Consider the following 27,277-nt stretch of genomic DNA (forward strand, 5'->3'; position numbering starts at 1 on the left):
CCTTGCGATTGTCAAATAACACAATATTTCCCTGGTTTCCAACATCTATTTCTAATAATGTAACAATGCTCAGAGTGACAGTGTTGGTGCCGTTTGCCTGTGCAGTTTGTTTTCAGAGGAAGGTTTGTGATTAAGAGTTTAGTCTGTATTGTGAGCTGTCTGCTTAAAAAAACAACCTGTATAAAAATAAAATGTAAGGCCAGTGAGGACTGTTCACAATTTCAGCTAAAAGTGCACAAGTTTCAACACTGTTGCTGCCTCTAACAGGTTTGTTGAACTCTGATGTGTCCTGTGATGCAGAAGGGGGAAACGCCTCAGGCCGTGCAGCTTTGTCGTACTTTATCCCTCATCCTCCTGCCGCTCTCTGTGTTCGTTCAGACGGCCTGGGCCTTCCACCCAAACAACACCACCAGCTGTGTTGCAGAGTGTATGCCGGCTCACATCCCAACCATCTAAAAAAAAAAAAAAAATCTTGTAATCCCTCTATATTTCCTCCCCGCTGGGAGACGTGTCAGCTCTGTCCGAAGTCGGCGAAGCCCTTTGCCGCTGAGAAGGCATCTGGCTGCAGGGGGAAGAAGTACTGCTGTGGCAGGAGGAAGGTCTGAGAGGACATGGAGGGCTGGTGGAGCTGCAGCTGGGTGTGGGTGTGGGTGGAGGCCAGTTGGTGCTGCATGCCTCCTGACATGGGTGCTGGTGGGGATGTGTAGGGAGGGGGCGGGGGCGGAGGCTGAGTCTGAGGGGTCTGAGTTGGGGTGGAGGCTGACGAGGAGACGGTGGCAGACACCAGGCAGCCGTGCTGCTGCCCCTGACCTCCGAGAGAAAACCTCCGCATGGAGCTGCCTCCTCCGGCCGAGCTGGAGCTGGTGGTGGCCGTGCTGGACTGTCGCGACGGGGCACGGAGGCTCGGGGGAGCGGAGGTGAGGATCATGGGGATGGTTTCGCCCTGGCAGCTACGCAGGGAGAAGCGAATGGGCTGCTGGGTCGGCTGCTTGGGTCGCAGGCAGGTGCAGCAGTAGACGGCCACCAGAGAGCCGACCACGACAAAGGCGACGAAGATGCTCCCTACCATTAGGAAGGGCACGTAGATGGGCTCTGGGGGGGGGAGGAGACACAAGCAGGTTAGGATCAATAATGAGGAAGCAGCTTCATGTGATAGAAAGCTGCAGGTTATTAATATGTATCTACATGTAGGAAAACATTGACCACCGTTAGTGTTGTGATTTTCTATTTTCACTGCCCTGGAGACCAGAAAATAACTAATTTAACTATTGTCATTCATTATATGTTTATACACCACTTGTGGATGCTTACAGGAGGAGTTATAGTTGTTCAGAAATACAATAATAACCACTTACATCTGCTTACAACTACATTATAGTGCGTCATAAAACATGAATGTTTATGTAGTGCTTATGAATCCTAAATAGAGTAGTTAGTTAAGTTTGACCTTGTTGGTGACTAAAACCTCCAGCCTGCACGGATGTTTATGGTGACTAAAATTGTGAAACTGAACATAATTTAATGAAGTTATTTCTTTAAAGTCCTTTATAGTATTCTTAACGGACACATTCCTTCTGGACAATACAAACAGCAGAGGTTACGCTCTGTGAAGCCCATTTGCACTTTGGGAGGAAATCAGCGAATGTTTATTTATTTTGATAGGAAAAAATTAGGAAATTGTGAGCACACAGTCCATTCAGTTAAGGCCCCATAGCTTATCAGTTCGGGAAATTTAAAGAAAACTTTGAAGATAAATAAAACCTTGAGAGTTAAAGTGACCTTTTATTTAAGATTTCACAACTCAGAGGGTTAACGTAACATTTGAGCCTATTAAAGGTTTAAAGAAGTTAAAGATAATTTGTTGCTGTCTCATTCAGTTGTGCTTACTTTGGTTGGCAAATCCAAAGTCAACGTGAATTTTTTGTTTGGCAGCACAATGAAGCGGCTTGTGTACGAGAGTTTTGAATACATTCCTGCATTCTGATCCAGCTTATCTTTTGTTTTGTGAGTTTTGTGCTTATTTCTGCTCAAGGATTTGTAAAGGGTAAGTTTGAAGAACATTTGTTGAGTGACTGACAGGCTGCGTCCCCCTAGTTCTTCTCTACACCGATAGTGATCTGTAGTGAGTTCAGGTCAAGTGAAGCCGCAGGAGCTGAGATAACAAGGTGCTGGAAACTGGACACTTTGCTTGATTAATGCTGGAAATACATGAAAGCCTTAAAACACAGTAACTGGAAATACAAACGTTTTGTAAAACACATCACAACTTCTAAGAAAGGTGTCTTTAGTTTTTTCTTTCCTGCAACTTTCCTATTTTACAATTCAACACACTTCAACATGTTGTCCTTGTTTTCCCAAAGAACACATGTATTGGTGTCTTGTTTGAGTAGATGAACCAAATATTTAGCATAATGTAACTTTCCTCATAATTTCATATGACAGCAGTCGGTCTGCTCTGGTGGTTGGACACTAACGTGTCCTTGGGCAAGGCACTGAAACATGTATTATTTAGTGTTTATTGATTTTGTTCAGCTGACCTCTGACCTCTGTAGAAACCTGTACTTTATATTACATTTAGGTTGCGACTGAACTTCTGCAGCTGTTTGTGTTTGCACCCAACCGAATTCAACTCTGAACTAATTAGAGAAGTTTTCCTGAACACTAAACTTTCGGGAATGCACATTTAAGTCGGTAAGCTTAAAACCACGACACTTACGCGCTGCGAACTCGGTGTTGTCCACCTCCCTGTCGTTGGTGCAGCCGCCCTGGTCCAGCCGTGCGTCCGCGGCCGCGCAGCAGTAGCGCAGCGAGCAGGAGCCGCAGCACACGGTGGCGTCCATGGTGTCAAAGTCCTCCGGACACTGGAAGCCATCATGATAATTCCCATTAGCGTCCAGCCAGCCGTGACAGTACTCCCCCTGTGCGTCCGATATCCGCAGATTCCAGGTCAGATATCCCAGCAGCAGGCAGTTGAGCAGGCACACCATCCCGGCAAGCCGCTGGGGTTCACGGTTCCCTGCGTCCGGTGGGCTTCAGCTCCGGGCCACCGAGTGTGTCGGGTCCGGGTTAGAGGCTCTTCATTGAGATGAATTCACTGAAAGAGAAACGCGGCGATCCGGAGACGTAAACTTATGTCACCGTCATAATTCCCACCATCCAAACCGTTCTGAGCCAAAAGTTCCCAAATTGCAATGCGAGCAAATCCTTGATTGAACCTTCTCTTCAAGAAACTTCTTAAAATATCACCAGTGAACTTTCTCCTCATCCAAACAAACTGCTCCGGGCTCCTGAGGTTGTTTGTTGATGTCGGTGCAGGAGTTGTGCGCCCACCTCACTGGAGAGTTGCTGCTTTTGTGACTCTAGCTGTGCACGCGCGCACGTAATTCCCATTGACCGGACGTGCGCGTCCGCGTGGTGGTGGTGGTCGTGGTCGCAGCGGTGCCGATTACCACGAAAGTGCCCAAATAACGTGCATAAATGATCTTTACGAGCTTATTGCATGAGTGGAGACCCAGAGTGCTGCAGCTGTACTGAATTAAGATCGACCTGCAGTTTGTATCAATCATCATGTTTGACATTTAAGACTGAACAAAGTAAATGTCTTTAATGTGAAAACATGAATCACAACAGAGAGGAAAACCTTTAAAGTGAGACAACACTCTGGTCTGTTTTGTGATCTTAGCTCCAGCTTAGATACCAGAACAATTCTTCTCTACTTGTACTGTTGTTGCACAACGTTTTAAAACCATTTCTTTTTAGCATTTATAGTGTTTATAGTTTTATTTATGGGGTGTGTTTATAATACTTGATAATACGGGCACTACAGGTTGTGGTTGATCAAGTATGTTCAGCAAAAACAAGCACAGCCTCACTTTAATGCATAATATTAATAGATCTGTGGCTACTTCAAGGAGAGGAAGAAATTGAAGGCAGTTAAAACTTCTGATTTAAATACTTGTTGTCTGACACTGCATTCAGATGCTCCATTGTTGTCTGAAAATATGCTTACTTGATTTGATCATTTATGATAATCACCATTTAAAGTGCATTATATCAGCCTATCAATACTTTATTCAGATCATTCCTTTATATAGACCTTTACATCTTTCATAATTACCAATACAGACATGTTGTTGACTGAGCACTTGTATGTGTTTTGATATTACGCAGAAGCAAAAACTACCGACCTGTCTGGCCTGTTGAAAATGAGAGTAAAAACATGTATGTTAATTAGCAGCAGGTCTTTTCGTCCCTCCATTTAGTACATCTTTTTGTAATCTATTGATGTGGCGCCCCCATGTGTTGCTGCAAACTTTTAGGCCTGCAGGCTATACCAGACAGAGCTACGCTAAAATGATTTCAAACATGAGGTCAATTCAGATTTGAACGGTAAGACAGCTGGCCTTTTCACCACTTTAAAGAAAAATAAACTTAAGTAAGGATCCGAAGAATAAAACCTGTATAAAATCATATTTTATATAATAAATCTTTTTAGCAATTTATTTTAATCAGTTGTATTGTTCCAATTATCGCTATAGTTTCAAATAGTTAGAAAAAGCAACAAAAACAACAACAAGGATTAGCTCAGTATTCTTTATTTGATTATTTGCTCATTTTAAGATGTCTGGGTGTGGATGGCCTTTTCTTTCATTTGCGCTCATGTTGCTCTGTTTATGCTCTGAGCTCAGTAGCAAAATGGCCTCTGCCTTTTCATTTGTAGGATTTCGTTCTGCGTTTTTTTTTTTTTTTTCATTTCCAGATTGTACAAATGCCATAGCGCCCCGTTGTTCTCTGTGTGGATGGGGGCTACAAAGGAGGCAGGCAGCGGCGCACAAGTCCCGCCTGTATTTCCCTCTGGGGGAGTCTCAGTGTCAGCGCTCCCGACTGGGGATTGGAGCGGCGGCTTGTCAGTAAATGAGCCCACCCTTCACACGGTGTGTACGAGGGAAACGGAGCCAGACAGTGACGGATCTGATCCGCCAGCCTGTCACATCAGCGCGCCGCGACACCGATCCCGGAGCCCGTCCGCCGCGCTGTGACACCTGGCTGGGATGGAGGGAGAGATGCAGCCCGCAGATGAAGGACCATGCGCCCCGAAGATGTGCCGACAACAACGGGGTCCGTACAGCACCCTGAAAACCTTCCAGAGCAAGCGCTCGGCGGGCAAGTCGCGCTTTGACAGGTCCGCTGTGGCCGAGGTGCCTCTGTTTGGCGACGGACATCACTTCACTTTCCATCCCGAGCAGCCTCATCGTTTCCAGCCCCACCACCATCACTACAACCAGCGTCTGCAGCAGCCCCACCAAACCAGCGCCGCTATCAGCAGCAGTCAGCAGCATCACCCGACGCCTCAGCAGCAGCAGCAGCAGCAGCGGGATCGTTTCCCATGTGAGAACAGGCCCAGCAGCAGGGTCCCGACATCCACCTCGGCGGCGGCGGCAGCATCTCCTGGTACCCAGCAGCGGCGCGGCACAGCGGAGCCCAGATTCTCCCCAGACTGCACCTACGGCATCAGCTCAGGTGGGTTTCAAACTTGTTCAGAGTGATGAGAGTGACTCCTGGTCATGTGTGCGGGTCTGCTCCATCTCTAAAGCTACTTTTAGTCATTTGGATTTGGGATGGTGATACTTTTTCTGAGCTACACGTCCTCAGATTTTCCGGATTCTGGTGTATATTTAGAGTTTTTGCTGCCCAGATATCTGTGAATTAAGCCTCTACAGAGTCAATAAACTTGAATGGAACACAACAAATTATGTCATTAATAGCAAGCATCTCCTTTGTTCACATGAGCGTCATGTTTTTGTTCCCGTTTCTTCCTCTTTTTTTCTTCCTGTCAGCAGTGATTGATTTGCTGCTGTAATGAGAGCAGTCATGATTGAATCTCCAGTGTGCATGTGCTAAAAATGAAATTGGGTAATTGTCTGTGTGTGTGTGTTGATTTGTGAGTTTTTATGTATGTGTCTGTGTGCAAGAAGGGCCCTCTGCTTGAAACACATTGTTCCATGCTAATTTTTCTCCTCAGCTGCGGTTCATTAGTGGGCTGTGTGCAGGCTCAGGAAGAAATGTGTTCCCTGTGTGGAGGGCGGGTCCATGGGAACCAACATTAAGATGAAAGCAATGAACCTAATCCTGATAGTTACGAAATGAAACATTACATCTCCTCCTCCCAATCAGATATTAATCTCTTTATCACTGCTGGAAGCAGAGGCTCAATTTGCTGCTGGTTATTGTTGCTTTACAGAAAATCCAGTGTTCAGTCCGAGCTCAGGTTGCACTGTATTAACTCGCCTGCATGAGAATTAGCAAATGTAATCTAAAATCAGGCATCTTTAACCCACTTCAATCTGTGAGTGAGCAGGATTACAGATTCTCTGTAAGTATAAAGCCCAGATTTCAGTCATGATGACCCATAGTTTGCATCCCTTATGGCATACACATGATCCTGATTTCACTCATGAAATAACCACACTAAACCATATTTTCTCTGCTCATATTACACAAGATGCACCATCCAATCCCAGCTGAACTAGTCGTGCATTCTTACTGATGATGACACATCAAAGTGCTCTCTATCTGCACGATGGGAGGAATTTAACGTCCCTCTCATGGCTGAAAAGAAAATAACAAAAACTTGATGCCCTTCTCGAGGAGACGGGCTGCGGAGACCCCTGGACTCAGCAATCGGTTCAACACACAATAACACAAATTGCATTGAAAAGCCGTTCCCAAAGAGTTGTGATTAAAATAAATGGGGCTCATAAATTTGCCTCTGCCGAGCGTGTTGTTTTTAATGAAATTTTATGAGGCTCTCTGCTCACACTGCCACAGAACTGGTTAGAGAAGAGAGTAGGGTCGGGGGGTGGGGGGGGGGGGGCAGGGTGAAGGCGAATGATATCAGATACATCTCGACGGGTAAACAGAGACAGCACGCATATTAATAAATGCGACACATCTGCGCCAGGCTGATAGATACGTCTGAGCGAGTGGCAACGCAGCAGTGGTAGCCTAGAACTCATTTTGTCTGTGTGTGTGTGTGTGTGTGTGTGAGAGGACACTGGACTCATAATCATTACATGGAGGTATGTGTGAGATCATCTCATTGAGACGTGCCCAGACTACCAGGGAAACTGTACACTGAGGCTTGTTTCTGGACAATAGCTCCGTGCCGATTTGCTTTGCTCGGCTGGGTTTGGTCACAGCAGATACTGTGACTTCAGAGTTTATTGACATCTGAATAAATCAGCATAATCAAGTTGACATTTCTATGAGCAGAGAGGCCGACTGCATGTGGAAAGATTTGCCACAAAAAGAGAGAAAAGGGAGGCGTAAAATAACCAGAACCAGAGAAAGACAAAACACAGAATCACTCACTTTGTTTCCATATCTGCTGCTTTCCTGTTTCAGCAGTACTACGCTAAAGTACTTCACTTTTGAGGTACTGCTTCTGTCTGCTTCTACTACACTTCAGAGGTAAACGTTGTTAAACCACAACACGTTTTTGACAGATTTAGATTTAGCACAAAAAAACAAACACAATTTAAGCTTAAAAAAATAGAATGCTTTGTGTTAAAATAAAACCAGTGGTTCCCAAACCTTTCGGCTCCTGACCCCTTGCAATCAACACATATCTGGTTAGGGCCCCTTGTCGCATTTCAGATGTCTTGTCAGTAGATCCTCAAAAGAAACATTTCCCCTCTAAGCTTCTTAAAAAAATAAGTTTTCAAGGCCCAAAGATGTCAGATTATCCAGTATTTCACAAGAACAGCAAATATTTGAAATCAGTCCAAAATAGGAATGTAGATTTGTGAAGTAAAAACTATCTTCACCTAAACCCCAGTACTACAGTAAAATGCTGCTCATCTATAATAATGTAACAGTCATAGAGGACGAATGATAGCCAGCAAAGAAAAGGTCCATTTAGTAGCTGTTCTGGAGCTTTTGCCTTCATCACATGGTCTTCATCAGCAGGTTGAGTTTGTTGATTGTCAAGGAACTGTAGATGTTGACTTCTCGCCCATGTTGACCCAAAAGTTGGTTCTATGGCAATGACTCAAACTCGGTCTGCTGATGAAGATCATGTGATGCAGTCAAAAGTTTCAGAACGGCTGCTAAATGGACAGTGGTGCGATTATTTTGTCAACTGCTGTTTCCAAGGTCAAAAATGAACCGTTACCCGTCTGAACACAACAGACCCCGTGATTGTAGAGCGATGGCTGCCTCTGACCTCTTCATGTTCCCTCTCTGCCACAGAGAATCGTCTCATCCTGGATGCCTTCGCCCAGCAGTGTAGCCGAGTCCTCAGCCTCCTCAACAACGGCCGCCTCCTGGAGCCCTCCTCCTCATCCTCCTCCTTCACGTCCAACATCAAGCTGGAAGGCGGGCCAGGGGAGGTACAGGGGATTCACTCCTCCTCGCTGGTGAAGTCCAAACCTGAAGAGAGCTCTTCCACCACAGACCCAGAAGAGGAGGCCCAACAAAGCCATTTGAACCAACAACAGACCTCTGCCGTTCTCCGCATCTTCACAGACTCCCTACAGAACTATCTGCTCTCAGGGCCTCAGCAGCAGCAGCAGCAGCAGCAGCAGCAACATCTGGCTGCCGGTCTGGACAATGAGCAGTGCCCGTCGGCGGAGCCCGGCTCAGGGGTGTCTCCTCCGAGACACAACCTGGGCGGCTGGGGCTCGCCGACTCCGTCAGAGTCGTACGGCCACCCGTCGTCCACGCTGCCCGAGGAGGAAGAGGAGGAGGAGAGCTGCTGTCCACGCTGCCTGGAGTTGGAGCAGGAGGTGCTGTCTCTGCAGCAGGAGAACGAGGAGCTCCGCAACAAGCTGGAGAACGTCCCAGGTGCAGTAATGAAAGCTAGGACTTCACAGGGTCTTATTCTTTGGGATGGCTCAAAGGTACAGTGATACATATTGGTGACAAATTAAAGGAAAGGTTGAACTCCGTTCTTCTAACATATGTCAGGTCCGATTTTGTGATTTGGGAGCTTCAAACTTATGGGTTCTCTATTGTACCTAATTTTTACTCCTTCTCTTCGTGAAAATGTTGGTATTGGCAGTGGTAGAGGAAGCACACTTTTTTAAAAGTAAAATACCACACCGTTAAAAGTCCTGCTGGATAGTTGAATCCAGGGCTGGAGGCTTGATGGAAAAAGCTGTGGAGACTTGACTTGGTGACCTATGAATATTGTAAAATGCAGCATTGTGTGTAGTTTCTATTTTGGAGCATTGGTGGAGCAAACATCATGAATAATGAACAAGATATTGAGAATGCATGTTGCGTCTCCATTACCTGATGCACACTTTCAGTTGCAGCAGCTGGCACCACAAAAAAAAACTCGGAAAAAGTTACTTTTTGACGTGAAAGACTTGAGACGTGACTCTGACTTTAAAACAGCTCTGGTTTTATCGATAATAATGCATCATAGTTTATTTTTTGTTTTCTAATAATTCAACAGTCGTTCAGATATTTCAGTCTAGAAACAAAGTGATGGATCAACACTACCAACCTCAGACCCACACGACTAACAAAGCTAGAATTTATGATAAAATGATGAATACATTTGAATATCAAAGCAGCGAATTGATTTTGTGTAGATCGATTATTCAACTAATTGTTTCATTTCTACTAATTTATTGAAGCTCTTTGTTAATCTGTCACCTGTCTGTATAAACCAGTAAAAATGGTTTTATATGAAAATATTCTCAGAAAATGTTGAACTGATTTCTGCACCTTTAATTAATATAATGTGTCCATATATTTGATCATTATTAGACCTCAGAAAGCCACTTCTCACTCTCTAAATGCATCACAGAGTTTTAATAGCATCTATTTTTATTAAGTTATCTGCTCCCCAGTGTCACCGTAACCTAATTTGCACTAACACAGCTCATTTTATCTGCACTTTGCTGGATTATTGTTGTTAAATTAATCACCAGATGGGTCGTAATTTTGTGTTTTTATTTCCGGTCACATGTGTTTTCATGCAGTTCCCTGTCAAAATGTCCTCGACTACTTCAAGACTGTTCTTGAGGTTCACAACCAGCTGGTCCAGCCGATGCCGGAGGAGCAGCTCACCGAGGTGAGGATTCACACCGCTGTATGTTATTCACAGCTATTTAAAGAATGTGTGATCAGTAGCGTATGATAAAGTGTGAAAATATCAGATGACATCCATCACAAATAAGTAACTCCGTCAATGTGTTAATTGTGCCATTAAGTTGTGTGAACATTTTGTAATTAAAGAAAACTCTCTCTCTGCAGGAAGAAGAACGGCAAACAGTCTTTGAGGTCTGTGTTTTTAATTCATAAAATCTGTTGTTTTTTAAGATAATAAAGAATAAAAACTTCAGTTTATATTTGTGCATTTTTTGTCTGTGAAAACAGGACGTGGTGGCAAATTAGTTACATTGACATAAAATTATAGTGTACACCCTAAAAGAAGGTTAAAAGTCCATTTCAAAGTAGACAAAACTTCAGACAATGTTGTCAAATTTGGTAAAAAAGTAAAATGACCACGTGAGGCTGGATGAGGCTTTAAACCTGAACTCCTTCTGACTATTGAATCTATTCTCCTCTTCCCTGCAGGGCAGCAAACAGCTGCTGGAGAACTATCCTCTCTTCATCTCTAATAAGCAGTGGGACGAAGCCGTCAACTCCTCCAAGAAAGATGGCAGGCGGCTGCTGCGCTACCTGATTCGCTTCGTCTTCACCACGGACGAGCTCAAGTTCTCCTGCGGTTTGGGCAAAAGGAAGCGTTCGGTCCACTCAGGAGATCCAGGCCTGGAGAGACGACCGCTCAACCCCGTCAAAGTCAGCTGCCTCAGAGGTACACGGCCTTAGAAGAGTGTTTGCATTACGCTTCAGTCTGCTCAATTTAAGTGATGCATTATTGTTGAAAAACCCTGGGAATTGAAACACTAGTAGAGCTCCTGCAGTTGCCCAACAGCCAGAAACTCTGGCAAATGTCTCCTTATACAATGTTAGTGTTGTTTGAATGATGTAGTGCCATGCTTTTTAGAGTACTAGATATTTTACAGCATATGTTTCAGAATTGAAAAGCAGCAGTAGCTTTCAAGTGAGATCATTATTTATGATTAATTTAACATATAATTGTATTCGGTCTAAGATCTGATACATTTGTGGTAACAATTATTTCACTTATTACCGATCAGATTTCCACTATAAACTGTCTCGCGATTTATTATTTTAATCTTGCAATAACTGTTTTTTTCAGCCACTTCGGGGTAGCAGAAACAAGTTGTGAACAACATTCACGTATCGTCACTTTTTAAGTTGATATGTTGAATTTGTTGTCAAGCAGTTGCTTACTTACACTTCCAGCAGTTACAGAGACACATAATCATTTAGTCAGAGTAGTGTTTGTGTTCACCTTCTTCTTTTTGCTCCGTTTTTGGTCTCCACCACCTCCTGAGGGAAACGTCTGGCTCTTTAGTTCCTAAATGCTCTACTGTGTTCACCAGCTAACTGTGTCTGTCGGCTGTTTGGTGCTTGTCAGTTTTTAGAGCTTTTTCCTCTGAAAATAGCTGCCTGCTGCGGCCTAAAACAACACGATGAGGGCAGAGAGAGTGAACCGAAACAGTAAAGTCGAGGGCCAGACAGCTAAACAATAAGCTGAAACTCACTATAAAGCTCATTGAAAAAGAGATACTGCAGATTCTCTATACGTTACACAATGTCACGTTGTCATTTCATATATTGGTAATATAAAAATATATATTATAACTATTTGAAGGGCACATCAGATGTGTTTTCACCACACAAAGATCAGGTCTGTGTAAAAGATAAGATTCAGAATTAATACTTTTTTTTTAATGTGAATTTCACCTGACATTGTAGATTGAATCTGCTTATGATTTAACTTCAGTCCCACCATCATGGTTTGTGTACAGAAAAGGTCCAAAATATTAGGACAGTGATGTTTTTTTATGACATTACAAATATAAAACAAAACACACCCTGGAAACCTCCATCCTGTTGGGCAGTGCTACAAGTTAAAGTTTGCTTTCACATTTTTTTAATCTTGTTTTGATTGAAAATCTTCTTGCCAGACTTCATCCGGATGCACTGTGCCTCGAACCCAGACTGGTGGATGCCTTCAGAGGAGCAGATCAACAAGGTGTTCAGCGATGCCGTCGGTCACGCTCGTCAGGGCCGGGCGGTCGGTACGTTCCTGGGCAGCAGCGGCAGCAGCACCAGCAGCCTCTACATGGACGGCTTTGATGGACATCTGTCGCAGGACGAACTGTATCTGAAAGGCTGCCAGAACGGCCAGTCGGACTGAAGACAAAGGAGGAATTAGAGACAAATGCCGGAAATGTAGCTGTACAACAACATATCCCAAAACGCTGACCTGAACCTGTCACTTTACAGAGTGATGAAAACATTCCAGATGACGTTATTCATTCACAATATAACTGCAGTCCCTTTGAATAGTTTCTAGCTCTTTTGCCATTTTTATACCTAAAATTTTGCTTCGTCAAAATGTTTATCTTACGGTATCTTTCATTTTTTTTATTTATTTGAGTCTTCCATTTGCTACTTTTTCTATGGTTTGATGTTTTCAGCAGTTTTGTCACTATCTCTGGAATATTTCTGTTTCTTTTGTTTTGTGTTTTTGGAGATGGAGTCCCAGTGATTTCTTTCACAATGTACATGCATACGTTAAGGTAATCAGGAACCTCTTTGTGTTAATGTTACCCAAGTTAGAGACTTATCATATCCATCACTGACACTGTGCCCTTCATCACGTCACAGAAAGTAGCATTTCATATTTTTCCACCACATTCTGCGTCATTGGCGAAGCACCTTTAATTGCAACCCTTCAAACAGGAGTGCCTCTGAGAAAGTCGTGTTCTGTTACCTGTAGTCTTGCACTTTTCATCCTCCATTTGTTTTTGTTTTGATTAGAATCAGTTCTGATGTGTCAAGTTTTAAAAAAGAGAAGTGCATTAAAAGTCTCTCCGATGAGCTTAAAACGGTTTCGTTCAAGGCTGATTTCAGGATAATGCAGCTGAAAAAAAAGAAATGTGTCATATTGCAGAACAGTCTTTGATATTAACACAGAATTATTAATCTGCAAAGGTTACAAGAAGTCTCCTAAATTAGTTAGAAATGCTGTATATGTCAGCGATGTAACGCTGGTGAAGGTATGCTAATGATTAAAATGCAGATTTGCAGTAAAAAAACAACACAATGAGAAATAACAAGAAGGCGGTTTCTATTTAATGCTAATTTATGCACTTTCTTTGCTCTGTCAGATTATTTTATTCATCTTGATGCGAAAAATCTTCAACTGCAAGGTAAATTTATTGCATTCAACCTACTTTCATTTTTTATCATCAGTGAGAAGACTTTTTGCCTCGGGATGAATGATTGTTGCCATATAATATTGCCTTAAACTTGATTCAAGACCTCCACAGTATAAAGTGTTGATGCTTTGTGTGTTATATCGGTCATGTCATCACAATGTGGGTTGTCGCTGTCTTCTTCATAATGACAGAGAATAATCACCTCTAAATAAGTATCTGTTGACCCAAGTGGAAGACAAATCGAGCACTTCTTTCTTATTTGCACTTTTACGCGTGTCGCTGTGGCTGAAGCTGCCCGACACTGAGAAGTCCTTAGAATTGAACCACTTTTATTCTTTGACTTTGTATTTATTATATTTGGTACTCAGTCACTTCACTTCATGACACCGTTTTCTACGTTTTGAATGTACCAGATTTATTAGGTCAGTTTGCCACGTCGACAGTGCTGTGTAAATGTGTAATATAAAGTACTGTATCGTGTGAGGTGTTCTTGAAATACCACGTCTCTCTCTTAAAAAGCCAAGTAGGAAAGTGCCACAGAAACCTTAAACAGTTGGATTCTGTCGTTGTGTTGCTGTTCTGAATGTGAGCGTTTATTTGTATTTACTCCCTCAAAGTGGCTGTTATCAACACTGTGAAACATCGGTAGGATTTTTACAAATCGAATAGCTTCTGTTGTTTTTTTATTTATAATAAATAAAACAAGCACTGAAGCTGAAAGCTTACATTGATGATGATCTATCTATTTACTGTTATAATTGTTGTGCAAATTATTCTAGACATTTTATTTTGAATTCTTAAAGATATAAAAACGATCAGTTTAAAAAAGGAGAGCAGTTTTTATTTAGAGTACAGTTTTATTTCTTTAATTTAAGAGCATAACATCTATGATTCCAGATTATGATGCATTGGACAATTAAATTATATTTTCACTATTTCTAGATTACTAGATCTAATTATTGTAAATATGGCATTAATACTGTGCCTATTTTAAATCAATGTTTTCATTTCCATCTGATATAAAGTAACAATTTGAGGATTGTGATCTGATCCATGAACAATAATCTGTTATTTTCTGATGTAGTATAGAGATTCAGTTATTTGAAGACAGTAAATATATATCTATTTATATAAAGGAATATTATTACTGAACGTTGTTACTGATTTATTCATATTTTAATGTTATATCGGGTGGAGATGGAGCTCATTTCAGTTCACTATATTTCAGCCCTGCATCATATTTTATAAATTGATAATATTTTATTCGTATAATCTTAATCTTCAAAGTAGCTAGTAAGTAAAGCTATCAGATAAATGTTGTGGAGTAGCATGAAATGAAAATACTCAATGAAGTACAAGTGCGTCAAGACTGTACTTAACAGCACTTGAGTAAATGTTTATAAGACAGCATCTGCTGGTGATTCTACAGAAATACAGAAATTCATCAAATCACACAAAACAGGTGCAATTAGCAAATAGCAAATTTAAAGCAAACTAAACATGATGCATTCTGTTTAACAAATATAGAAATATATATTCTTCCGTTTTGAACCTGTAAGTGAAGGTGGGAGCTGCTGTAGATGAAGACAAAAGACACACTCTTCAATCACTAAAGACCCCAACTGTCCCAAAAAATGTAGTCGACTCTCCCTTAAGCAAAAAACAAAAACTACTATTTCACAAAGCTTAGTCGATGAATGTAATTAGACAAAATGGCAGTGAATTTAAAGTTGCAGCTGTCTCAGTGTTACAGCAGACAGTTATTTGGATCAGATGGAGGCTGATGTGTTTAATTAGTTTAGAAAGAAATAACAGGATGTGACTGTGTCTTTAATATTTTTTTTTTGTAGTTGATGCTCTCTTTTGTGCCATTTCTTCTCATCCTGAACTGTCACTGATCTCCACCAGGTGGCGGTGTGTAGCTGCAAGAATGACAGTAACCTAATGAAGTTCATCAGTGAAAAATGTTCTCCAAACAATATCGATAAAGGGCTGTACTGTAATTTAAGTCAGTGTACAGGTCTGTCCACGAGGGGCAGTGCACCTAAATGTGCATAAACAAAATAAATAGTGATCAGCCTTAATGTATTAATATTTGAATAACATATTTTAATCAATTGATCAGTTATTACATTTTCAATCAATTTAATAATTAAATTAATTTGTCTTTCTATGCCTTTTCATTTTGTCTCTACCTTTTTGCTCGCACCAGTCTTGCACGTGCACGACGCGTTGATCCAGAGGTTTGGTTGAAGACAATAACAAAGAATAAAATGATTTTTCGAGGAAATCAAATGATTTTTCACGGATGTTTCCGGTCAGAATCTTCACGGACTTCATGTCCTGCTGGTCTGACACGAGGACGAGCTGCTGAATGCGCGTCCTCTCCGCGTGTCCCCTCTCATGACAGCAGCGTGCGACCTGATACAGCTCTGGGTGTTTCTCTTTAATTCTGCGGCATCTCTCCCACTGTATGCGGGCCTGCTGCTCTGGAGGAGGGCGGGCCGTGAGCACAACGAGCAGACCTCGGGACAGTAAACTAACTGATGCGACATGTAGCACGAGCTTTTGGGATGATTCCAGCACGCAGCTCTCATAACTTCGTTTGCATTGATTGGATTTGGGAATGGCACGCGGAGCTTCCAGTTGAACACAGGCCCGGGCTGCTGCTGTCTGGACACTGACCTCGGGTAAACCCTGTGAGGCTCCGCGGACTTTGGAGATATTCTGCAGAGGTGGGTTTTTTTTTTTGCGCAGCACGGAAACTCTGGCGCAACACAAAGAGGGGGGATGATCTCCAAATGAACTGACAACACTAAGTGAAACTACGCTTATTAAAGGACACAAAGACTCGTTGTGCAAGATGATGTCACTGATTGATCTGGACGATGATCAGCGATGGGTGCCCACTCACGTGAACATCACCGTCCTCCGCGCGAGAGGACTGCGAACCAAGGGCAAGCATGGCAGCCGCTACCTCTACACCATCATCCAGGTGGCGAAGGAGAAGTACACCACCGGGCTGGTGGAGAAGGCGGAGGTGCCCGAGTGGAACGAGGAGTGCTGCTTCGAGCTGCTCCCCGGGATCCTGGAGGACGGCGGCCGGGGCGCCTACCCCCATGGGAGCGGGGACCTGGTCCTCACGGTCATGCACCGGGTGCTTATCGGACTTGACGTGTTTCTCGGTCAAACCATCATTCCTCTGGATAGGTTATTTCAGGAGGGGACGTGTCCTCGAGATGAGTATGTTGTGATTTGTAATGAAGGCTGCATGACAAACCATGTGAGTTTACTGCTCACACAGAAGACAGAAGTGATGTGTCATGTGTTTGTGTGTCAGACAGAGATTGAGAAAGTACTCATAGAGCTTTTACTTCAGTAAAAGTATCACAAGTGTAGAAATACTCTGTTACAAGTAAAAGTCTTGCATTCAAGATCTTTCTTAAGTATTAGCTTATACTCAAAAGTAAAAGTACTCTTTATCCAGAATCCTATTTCTGGATAATAATTAGTTATGCATTAATGTGTAAACATCACTAATGTTGCACATGGTAAAAGGTTCATTTCAACTACTTTAGTACTTTAATCTGTATAATACATCATGATTTATTAGTTGATTATATTTCTTATTAGTAATCTAAATCTGCAGAGTAACAAGTAACTAAAGCTGTTAGAGACATGTAGTGGATTATACAATATCGGCTTTCAAAATGTAGTGGAGTAGAAGTACTCAAGTAATGTACAAGTACCACACAACTGTACTTAAATACAGTACTTGAGTAATTGTACTTGCATACATTCCACTACTGGATATTGTTAGGTTATTTAGTCAAATGTACAGGTGAATGACGAGCAGCTTTAGTTCTTCATTTAAATGATATTTGTATGATGTATCATTATTCCAGTATCTTATTTTGGGAGTATAGTTTTCTCTTCATTGTGATTATCAACCGTGTGCTTTTACAACACAAAAAACACAGCAGCTGATAAAAGAGAGGATGAGAGTTAAACAATTATATCAAACTTGTTTTTGCAAAGACGACACAGAAAACTGCTAAAGCTTGAACCCTGAATGCATACAGGCTCATTAAATGCGGGTCCTCTAGTCTAAAGCGGTTCCCACAATGCACTGCAAATCAACAAGATGAGATGCAGTTTCCACTGTGGAACAAGTGATTCTAGCCAGAAAGCCCCCATCTTTAAGCACGATGCACGTCCTCCATTTACTTTTAAACAGCACTAGTTTGCTGTTCACACAGAAGATACAAGTGATGTGTCATGTTTTTGTGTCAGACTGGGACAGACAGGGGTGGAAAAAATACTCCAATATCAATACCACATTGTAGAAAAACTATGTTACAAGTAAAAGTCCTGCATAAGAGTAATAAGCATTAAATAAACCTAAAGTACCAAAAGTAAAAGCACTCATTATGCAGATTGTCATAGAATCATATATGTTATATAACTTTATAATAAGTGGTGCAATAATGTGTGCACCACTTTAATGTTGGAGCTGATGAAGGTGGAGATCATTTCAACATGTTTTGGAAATCTGTCAAAGTGGATTGGTGAACTTGGTATCAATGCACTGATATAAATAGTACAAGGATGTGAGGAGGAGTGACACATTCTTCATCACATTCAGTTTTGAAAACTGCAGGGAAGTGGAAATATTTTTATTTTTTTTAATGTTTTTTTTTGGGACATGCAAGGCGTGCCAATGATAATTAACTATGATTGAACATGTGTAGTTTTGTGGTTTTGGTTTCCAAAGTGAGTTAGAATGTGAATTCAGTTTACATACTGTAAGTTATTTTATTGTAAGTTATTGTCATCTTGGAAATAGCTCAGAGTCTTTTCTAATTTTCCTGATTGTGAGTATTTGACAGGTGACGCAACAGGACTCACCACTAAAGCAATACAGCACATCTGGCTTTAATTGTGGGCTCTCCGCCCTCTCTGCACTCAGTGAAACTCACTGAATTCCTGCTGTTAGCTTTGGCTCCCCAACCCTTTCTCTGGTCCACTCAAAGGAATTAGGAGGCAGGAACAGAGGGAGGATTTGATTGGTTGACTCTTGATACAGTATTGTCTCTTATCTCGAGGAATTTGGGTTTCGATTTCCTTCTCTGAGGCTTGTAAAAACAGTTTGTTGTCAAAGATTATGAGTGCAGACCCCCGAGCAGTATTTCCAGATTATGTAATATGTGGAAAGTTTTGCGAAAAGGAAATCAATGTTTTTTGTTGATGCTTGTTTTGTCCCGGGGTATGGCCAGACAACACATTCAACCTCTGACTCGTGCTTTAAAACAGATAGCATCACATTTCAGTAACGTGTTTATTTGAAGCACTGATATAAGATTGACTGTCCCTTTTCCTTTGTGGCTTCAGATGGTTCAAGCTCAACTCTAAGGCGGGCAGAAAGGAGAAGGACCGTGGTGAACTGCAGGTGACAGTCCAGTTCACTCGCAACAACATGACAGCCAGCATGTTCGACCTCACCATAAAGGACAAACCTCGCTCTGCTTTTGGTAAGCTCAAGGATCGCGTCACGGGGAGGAAGAGGGGGGACATGGAGTCCTCCTCGGCCATTGTGCCAGGCCGCTTCGCTGCCCTGTCAGGATCCCTGGGGCATCCGTTTGGAGAGGAGGAGGGCGGATGCTCGGCGGAGCAACGAGATGTGGAGATAGCAGAGGAGAAGAGGAGCAAGATGAAAGATTTCTTCAAAGGGAGGCTGCGCAAGTCATCTGACACCAGGTCATGCTCGTCCCTGGCTTCAGAGAGCAGTGTGTCCTCCATGGTCAGTGATAACCCCGGCCCTCCGCCCAGCCTGGATCTGATGTCAGACCCTCCCAGCTCCCCCATCTACACTAGCAAAGTGCGGGTGGACACCCACTACGGAGAGACAGATTTAGCTAAACAAGGTAGGCCTTGACATTATTTACATGTGCGTGACATGAAGGCTGGTGACTGTTTTCATTGAGGCCTGATGATAAATCACATTCCCACAGTGTTTTAAGGCAAAGGGTGGGCCACCCCTCTGATAAGTAGGACAACCTTTACAAACATCATTAAATAACTAGAGATAAAGCATTAAGCTTCAGGGATAAATAGCAGGCAGACTATTCCACATGTGCTGTATTTAATGAGCATGGCAAGTATTTTAGGCCCTTATATATATGAGGGTCAGGATCTGGGAGCTTACCGCCTCTGCTGAGAAATGTCCGAGGGAAACCCCAATAGATAGGTATCACTCCCTCTGTACCAACAAATTATAGTTCCAGTTCAATTAAAACTTGATTTTGAGGCCGATACCAATTATCAGTGTTTAAGATTAAAAGCATTCTAACTATATGTCTGCTTATATTATGTTTTTTATCACAACCACATATACGCATTACATAAATAAACATTGTTTGATAAGGATCCCATAGAATTGTGACCAAGATATGTACTGTGTGGGACATTTTACAGTAGAAAAATGATGATGTCCTATGCTCATTTGCATATTGGTGATGTCATAGTGCATCCTTTAAAGCTTATTGGTTGTATGGGCTGAAAAAAAGGAGAGGGAGAGACCTCGTGCTCTAATTACTTACAATATTATACATTTCTAGCTTTTTCCCTGGTTGTCTGAATAAGTTGCTAAATGTGTCGCTAGTCGCTTTTTTAGAAATAACCGCTAAAAGCGTCTGTAAAGTTCTTAAATCTAGCAAGAAAGTCGCTAAGTTGGCAACACTGGCTGCATGTGTGAATAAGCAAATGTTGTTGGCTTGAACAACCTCAAACTTAGATGATAAGGTCATGTTGTGTTTAAAGCTTGTTGCACAAGTGGTGTGGTTACAGTTGTTACTGCTTTAAGGCAAATAGTAGGAAAGATGAGATTTACATCTTATTGCATAAAAATAGACTTGAAATTATTTTTGTTTTCGTAACGCAGTTCTTCTTTCCCTCCATCAGTGCTCACCAGCCAGCACACCACAAAGGTTCTCACACACAAGCGAGCCTTCAGCGATGAAGCCAGTAAGATCACGACAGCCTTCTCTCGATCGAATCTTGCAGTGGAGTCTCTGAAAGGTCAAACCATGACTCAGTCCAAGTCTTCCTTGTGTATAAATGGCAGTCACGTCTATGACTCTGAGCCGTCGACTCCAAAGAGCTCAGGAGCCCACCAGTCCAAGCTGGTCCTGCTGGACAAGTGCTCCCCGCTCTCTCGATCCCTGCAGAACCTCACCAAGGACAGAGGCTCCTCCGCCGAGGGCCGACGCTGGTCCTTTGACAAGATGAAGAAAGAGGAAAAGGAGGAAGAAAAGGAAGCTCAGGCATCGTCTCCTCCAAATCAGCAAGGGGGGCGCCCTGTGCAGGCGGAGATGCCGGTCGTCTCATCTGCTGCTGTTTCGCCCGACAAAGGGAGGAAGCTAAGAAAGACGTTGTTCTCTGGAGGGAGGAGTGATTCTCTGCCAGCTAAGTCGGACCTGAACCAGGCTGGTTCGACATCTGAGGGGAGGCTCAGAGGCTGGTTTGGCTCCGGGGAAGCCCACAACAAGCCGAGGTGAGTCACTTACAGACTTTCCTTTGGGCCCCACAGTGTTTAAATGCATTTTCTATCCGGGCACAGCATCAGGCACATGGGAGGCCTGAGCTCAGTGTTTGCTCTGCTCCATGCTCATCTGAAAATGTGATAGATTTAATTCATAGTATACTCCATTTTTACGACCATGCTGTGTCATCATCTCATCCTATATTTTCCACAAATGGCACTCAAGCATTTCCATTATCTTTGTCAACATGTGTCAGCGTTTCTCTCGATCAAAGATGCAGCATCACGGTGGTTTGGAAAAACTGCTTTCGCAGAAGGATGTGAAGAAAATCATTCCATGTATGAGCTCACCCAGCTGATTAGCTGCCAGCGCAGATGGTCTTGAATGGCTACAATGCATTTTATTTATTTTTGCTTGATTATTTTGCAAATGTGCTCTGCTTTTTTCAACTAAGTTACTGTTTTTCATAATTCTTTCATTTGGCCAGTTTGATATCAACTGATGTTCGCGGAGGTTTAAAGGTAACAGAAATGTCACCTAATATGTTGGTTGTCTTCTGTGTTTGTGTAAGAAAGATGTTCCCCATTTGGTAACGTGGCGCATCATTAACTAAGAGGACTATTGTGCCCTATTTTCCTCTACAGGCTGGAAGTTTCTCCTAAGGTAGAAAGCAGCTCAGATGTACCCCCTCCCCTCCCTCCTCGCTCCCCCGTATCATCTCAGTGCTCCCCTCCCTCTGCCTCCCCCTCCGGTCATGTCTCACCTGACGACTGCAATCACACCAATCCTTTCACCCCCTTCTCCTCTCCCGCCTCGACCCCAATCTCACCCTCCAACCCTTTTCCCTCGTATATGCAGCGCAACCCCTTTTTTGAGGATCTCATAGCAGAAGAGTCACAGAGGTCCCCTCCTTTCGACTCATCCCCATTTCATTACACCACTCTGCCTTCCCAGCCCTGCACATCCAGCCCTGCTCACGATGTTACAAATATGGCTTATATAAAGCGGGAGCGCCCCAGGCCGGTAGCTAGGCAGATATCTCTGCCTGCATTATTACCCAAAGCAGCCACACCGAACCCCTCCGCCCCTCGCTCCATGTCAGAGAGTGCAGGAGAATCGGATGACTCGTTTGATGCCTTCGCCTCCAGCAGGCTCAACTCACCGAAAGAGAGTCTTCCTCAGAAACAGCTGAGAACCAGTCCAACTTCGTCTCATAGACATAGTTATCTTCCAGTTAATAACAGCACCAATAATCATGCACAAGAGCTGCAAACATGCGAGGAGGAGCCTCCACCTTTGCCTCCTCGGAAACCTTTACGAAGTTCAGTGAGCGAGAGTTACTCTGATGGCTGGCTGCACAGGGGTCAAGAGCTGGCTGTCCATAAAGAAGCCTACCTGCTCTCACAGACCGGCGTGGCCTCGCTGCAACGTGGAAGAGAGGGAGAAAGCAAAAGAAACAGTGTATCTCCAGACCCCCACACCAGCAGCGAGACCTCCGACTCCCTCAGCGTTCCCTCTCAGCCGCACACAAACGTTACTTCGCCAGGATTCATGTGCGAAGAGAAGCTCAAAAAGTTCAAATATGAACCTTTGGAGGATGAAAACGACCGCTGGGGAGGGATGTTGTTTGAGCAAGACTTGTACGGACGCATGTGCAGAGGAAACTACGGACAACCCAAAGTAAATCGTTTACCTTTGAGCGCTGAAGAAACTGCAGGAAATAAGATCACATCTATGAACTTAGGACCTAACATACTTCTTAATAGTGAGACATTTGTAGCAGATATTTTAAACATGCCATCTACTACTTCCTCACAGCCAGATGCAAAAGCACTTGGTAGTACAACCGCTCCAGTAGAGAAGATGGAGTCTTATCCCCCCGAAACCACATGCATCAACAATAATGTGTCTTTCTCATTAACCTCAGGAGATCTGAACATGAATGTGAATAGCTCCGATTTTGGTTTCATTGATTCAGACGGCTCTTCTCAGTCAGAGGTAGTTGACACTCTCAAAGGCATCATGAGTTTTGGCGGGACTTTTCCACAACCGCCAGGAGCTTCACAGATAGCTGCTTACCATGTCGAGACAGCGACCGCTCCTGAGGATGTGTTCACTTTGAAGGACACTTACATACCTGGGATGAACTCTTCCTTTGAAATAACCGCTTCATCCAACAAACTGTACAAAGTCTCTCCAGTTTGCAAAGACAATTGCGACCCGAATAACGTGGCACCACACGGTAACTCCGGGGTGAACAGCAGAGAGGTCGCTTCTTTCTCGTCACAAAATCAAACGTCTGATGCAGCCGATTTTGAAACTGAAACCAGTGAAGTTTTATCAAGAAGTGTAGGGGATTTTAAAAAGACACAAAATGACTCTGATGGTAATGGGAACCCGCCAGCTAAAATAGGCACACTAAACCAGCAGGAGACATTTCCTGGTGTGGTGAGTGCACGTTTTAGACCCAAAGGAGTGTCTCGACAGAACAGCAGCGGCAGCCCAAGCAACCAAAGCAAAGGTGGAGACACAGAGTTCGAACAATTCTTGGCCCTCGTTCAAAACATTTCAGAAGTCCGGGAAGGACCGTCGTCGTACCAGCCCTCTAAATCAGCTCTTTCTTCCTTCGTGGCACTAGTAGATCATCACGATGATCCCAATACAGCATCAGTAACATCTTCAAAAGACAACACAACAGCGACAGGAAAACCCTCTGATATCGCTTTTGAAGACCTTCACGCTCAGGTAGCACCAAACTCCAGAACCCCGTCAAAGTCAAAGATTGGGCAATCTTTGCAGGAACCCTCCTCTTCCTCCATCCAGGCTGCGCTCCACCCTACCCCTGTCTGTTGCCCCTCCATACACCCCTCGAGCACGGGGCCCAGCACCACTCTGGCTGTGGCCCCCTACACCTCCTCTTCCTCCTCCTACTCCACCACCTCCACCACCGACCAGCCCCTGGTCGATGCACGGCACTCACTTTTGCCTGAGGAGACTCAGCCAGCTAGCAGCCTGCCCCGTCAGGAGAGCAGGTGAGAATCCTCACACCAGGATATGACATGTGTAGCTTTTTAACGAGCTGTAGATCTCCACATGCACTACGAAAACACGTAGTGGTTTTTCATTTTGTTGCTTTGTTTACTGTTGGCGCGGCTTGATGTTGAATGCATTTTATAAGTTTGTTACATCCAACGTGGTTGGATGATACCTGCTGCTTTGTTCTTGGCTTTGCTTCACATTTATGTTATTCATCTCATTATTCAGCTTCTTGTTGGCTATTGTACGTGTGCTGTTTTTCTGACACTTTGTTCTGCCCTAAATTTAGCTACTTTTGCAGCTACTTCGACCACCTGATACACCATGTCCAGATATCTAGGAGTACTAAATGAAAGCTGGCTTTTTATCCTGTATGCATGTACGTACATGAGATCACTAGAATATGTCATCTTGTTCAGAGGTTATGTCGAAGAATTGTATTTTCAGACGTTTTGGCTCACCAGAAATAAAGGGCAGTACTTGTACATACGATGTATTCTTAGGCAGTCAGAAGAGCCACTTTGCGGTAGAGAGGATGACATATTTCAGGGCACCCAGAGTTAGACATGTCAGGATTCAGTCCCAGGAAACAAATCATTCCTGTTCTTTGTGAGATACTGTATGCACAGTGCTTTTGTTTTTACTATATTTACAGCAGATACAGGGGAGGGAACTTCATATTTAGAATATTTGTGCTTTTATCATGTTTGTTGGCTTAGAAACAAATGGACGAATGACCATAGAGTCACTTAATTATGGCTTTAATTTAATAATTAATCACTTTAATTATCTCCTTTTAGAGTGTATCAACAATAAAAGCAACAAGAGAAACTCAGCTCTTCTTTCTGCTGCGATCACAAAGTGGCTTAAATTCTATTCTAATTTCAGTTTCTAAACATTCCCTTGCTGTTGTTGTTGTTGTTGTATAAGTCAACCCTGTGCCTCCCCCCCCCCCGCACAAGATGATTTCATCCTGCAGTAGCGAGCGAATCACTGCACTTTTAGTACATTTCCTGTTTAAACTCGACAGATATGGCTGCAGTTATTAATGCTCAAAGAGGTTTTTTGCTCTATGTTGCTCACTGCTCTTTTCACAGATTGCTTTAGATTTTCTGATCTGCTTTGAAGTGTGTGACGTTCAGTAAAAAATGCAGATTGAACTGATATACAGTAACTTGACCATACAACATTAGTCATGTTATGCACTTAATAGTGAACGTACTGTGTTGGAATACGAGTGCTAACCTCTTTACTTTGCAGAACTCATCCAGTGAAGCCGTTGACCTCCAGTCAATCGGAGAAGAAGGACGGTCGTTCGGTTCTTGAGAAGCTGAAGTCGACCATCAACCCTGGACGCAGCGCCCACCAGGTCGCAGCCGAACCTGAGAGGAGTCAGGTACGGTGACACAAGAACACAACTAATCTTAGCAATGCGGCTAGAAGAAAACATTGTATGCTTTTTTTGTGATATTTCTGTAAAAACACATCTCACACTAGATACATGTATTGCACATATTCTGAGTAGTTTACCATGCAGCTTTCACACCTTGTGATTGAGTGTTATTACTGCCATGAAGTAAATAAGTCACACATGACAGTGTGCAGCTGCAACCTACCGGCTCCCTTTTAGACTGAGGTCACTTTCAACACTGGAGAGAAAAATGCTGATCCCATTAATTCTTTGGCCCAGTTACGAGATTTCAGGTCGTAAAAACGTATGTTTCCAGCCTTCCTCAGTAACACTTTGGTCTGTTTCTGTAACAGTACGTCAAACAATGAGCTGATTCTGATGCTGTTGAGGACAAATTAATAGCAGGTCCTGCCACCATCAGTTTAACCTAAATATGAACAGAAGTATAGACCTGGTTATCACCTGTAAATATTGTACTTCTTAAGATATGAACTGTTTTTGCTTTTGAGGGAATCTCTATTACACATTTCTGTAATTGTGTCTGACGGGGTTTAAACTGCAGTGGAAAATTACAGATCGCAGCCCTCAGTGTTATAGGATACAACCAAAAAACTGTGTTCCTACAGTAATTTGTGGATTTGAGCTGGCGTGCAGACTACCATTACCATTCATTATGTCACCAATCAATAACTGGAAAACAGGTTCCAAAAAAATTACATTACATTTTCAAAATGTACCCATAACACTGTTTGAGTGTCATTATGGGCAAACAGCGGAAGAATGAAGTTATTAACGCGTCAAACTAAATCACAGAAAGCGATTGGGTCCACAGACTATTAAATGCTTCCATGAGCATTTATTAACAGCAGCGGTGCACTCGGTGTTAATGAACTGGGACTGGAGCATGGAGCATACCATTGTCATTTAATGCTAAAATAAGTAATTTAATATCCATTAAATATCGTAATTACGTAATTTAATCACAATTTTTTGTTTAAAGGAATAGTTTAACATTTTGAGAATTAAGCTTTTTTGCTTTCTTGCAGAGTTAGAAGACAAAATTGATACGATAGTGCACCTTTGGATTTAAATCAGGTTTCCTCCAGCCTCCATCTTTATGCTAAGATAACTCTCTCTTGGCTGTAGCCTCATATTGAATGGACAGATATGAGACTGGTATTATTCTTCTCCTCTAACTCTTGGCAAGATGGTGGATAATTGTACTTCCGTAAATGACGAACTATTCCTTTAACTGCGACATTTACCAGCCAGGTTCACACACACACACACACACACAAGATAAGGCTCACAGAATCCGCAATCTCTTCTAACACTTCTTAAAACTCATTTTACAGACTGGCTTTTATGTGATGTTGTCTTTTTACTGCTTTTATTATTTTATTTTATTATGTTTTTTTAGTTTCTTCTTATTGTATTGATTCGTTTTATTGTTTCATTTATCGTTGACACTGTTTTATCAGTGTTTAAATTTGTCTTTGCTTTGTCTGTCAAAGCACTTTGTAAACTCTGTTTTTAAAGGTGCTATATAAATAAAAGTTATTGTTATATTAATAATAATTATTATACATACATGCATCTATAATACATCCATACTCTTCCGGTTCCCTCTCCCGTAGGAGGTGCCAGTGGACAACTCGGCCCAGTACCAGCACCTGACCAACATGGAGCTGATCTCACTGCTGCTGCAGCAGGAGATGGACATGCAGAAGCAGGAGGCGGCCTCCCAGCAGCAGGCGGCGCAGCTGCGCAAATGTGAGGCGGATCTGAAAAAGGTCAAGTTACAGGTTCGAGACATGGAGGACTACATAGATAATCTTTTACTGCGGATCATGGAGCAGACACCAACGCTGCTTCAAGTCCGCAATAGACACAAGTGACGACAGAGCGAGTGTGTGTGTGCTGCACACGACTAAGACCCTCGAGAATACGGTTTC

The 27,277-nt window shown here is 42.9% G+C and overlaps 3 protein-coding genes across 3 annotated transcripts; 2 read left to right on the forward strand and 1 right to left on the reverse strand.

Annotated features, from left to right (window-relative positions):
- Window positions 1-74: 74 nt before the first annotated feature.
- shisa3 (shisa family member 3) lies at window positions 75-2,987 on the reverse strand. Its single transcript, XM_076103858.1, has 2 exons — window positions 2,717-2,987; window positions 75-1,092 (listed from the first exon to the last, which is right to left on the reverse strand). The coding sequence occupies exons 1-2, from the start codon at window positions 2,985-2,987 to the stop codon at window positions 512-514; spliced, it is 852 nt and encodes a 283-aa protein (XP_075959973.1). The 3' UTR covers window positions 75-511.
- Window positions 2,988-4,451: 1,464 nt separating this feature from the next.
- bend4 (BEN domain containing 4) lies at window positions 4,452-12,307 on the forward strand. The gene is made up of 6 exons (XM_076103785.1): window positions 4,452-5,520; window positions 8,251-8,844; window positions 9,993-10,084; window positions 10,267-10,293; window positions 10,591-10,831; window positions 12,075-12,307. The coding sequence occupies exons 1-6, from the start codon at window positions 5,052-5,054 to the stop codon at window positions 12,305-12,307; spliced, it is 1,656 nt and encodes a 551-aa protein (XP_075959900.1). The 5' UTR covers window positions 4,452-5,051.
- A 3,532-nt stretch (window positions 12,308-15,839) lies between these two features.
- On the forward strand, window positions 15,840-27,220 carry rab11fip5b (RAB11 family interacting protein 5b (class I)). The gene is made up of 6 exons (XM_076103795.1): window positions 15,840-16,577; window positions 18,726-19,258; window positions 20,295-20,886; window positions 21,520-23,907; window positions 25,172-25,307; window positions 26,960-27,220. Exons 1-6 carry the CDS (start codon window positions 16,198-16,200, stop codon window positions 27,218-27,220), a joined length of 4,290 nt encoding a protein of 1,429 aa, XP_075959910.1. The 5' UTR covers window positions 15,840-16,197.
- Window positions 27,221-27,277: the final 57 nt, after the last annotated feature.

The sequence above is a fragment of the Anarhichas minor genome, unplaced genomic scaffold (genome assembly GCF_050575085.1).
Source record: "Anarhichas minor isolate MPS153535 unplaced genomic scaffold, ASM5057508v1 ptg000028l, whole genome shotgun sequence".
Classification (NCBI taxonomy): Eukaryota; Metazoa; Chordata; class Actinopteri; order Perciformes; family Anarhichadidae; genus Anarhichas; species Anarhichas minor.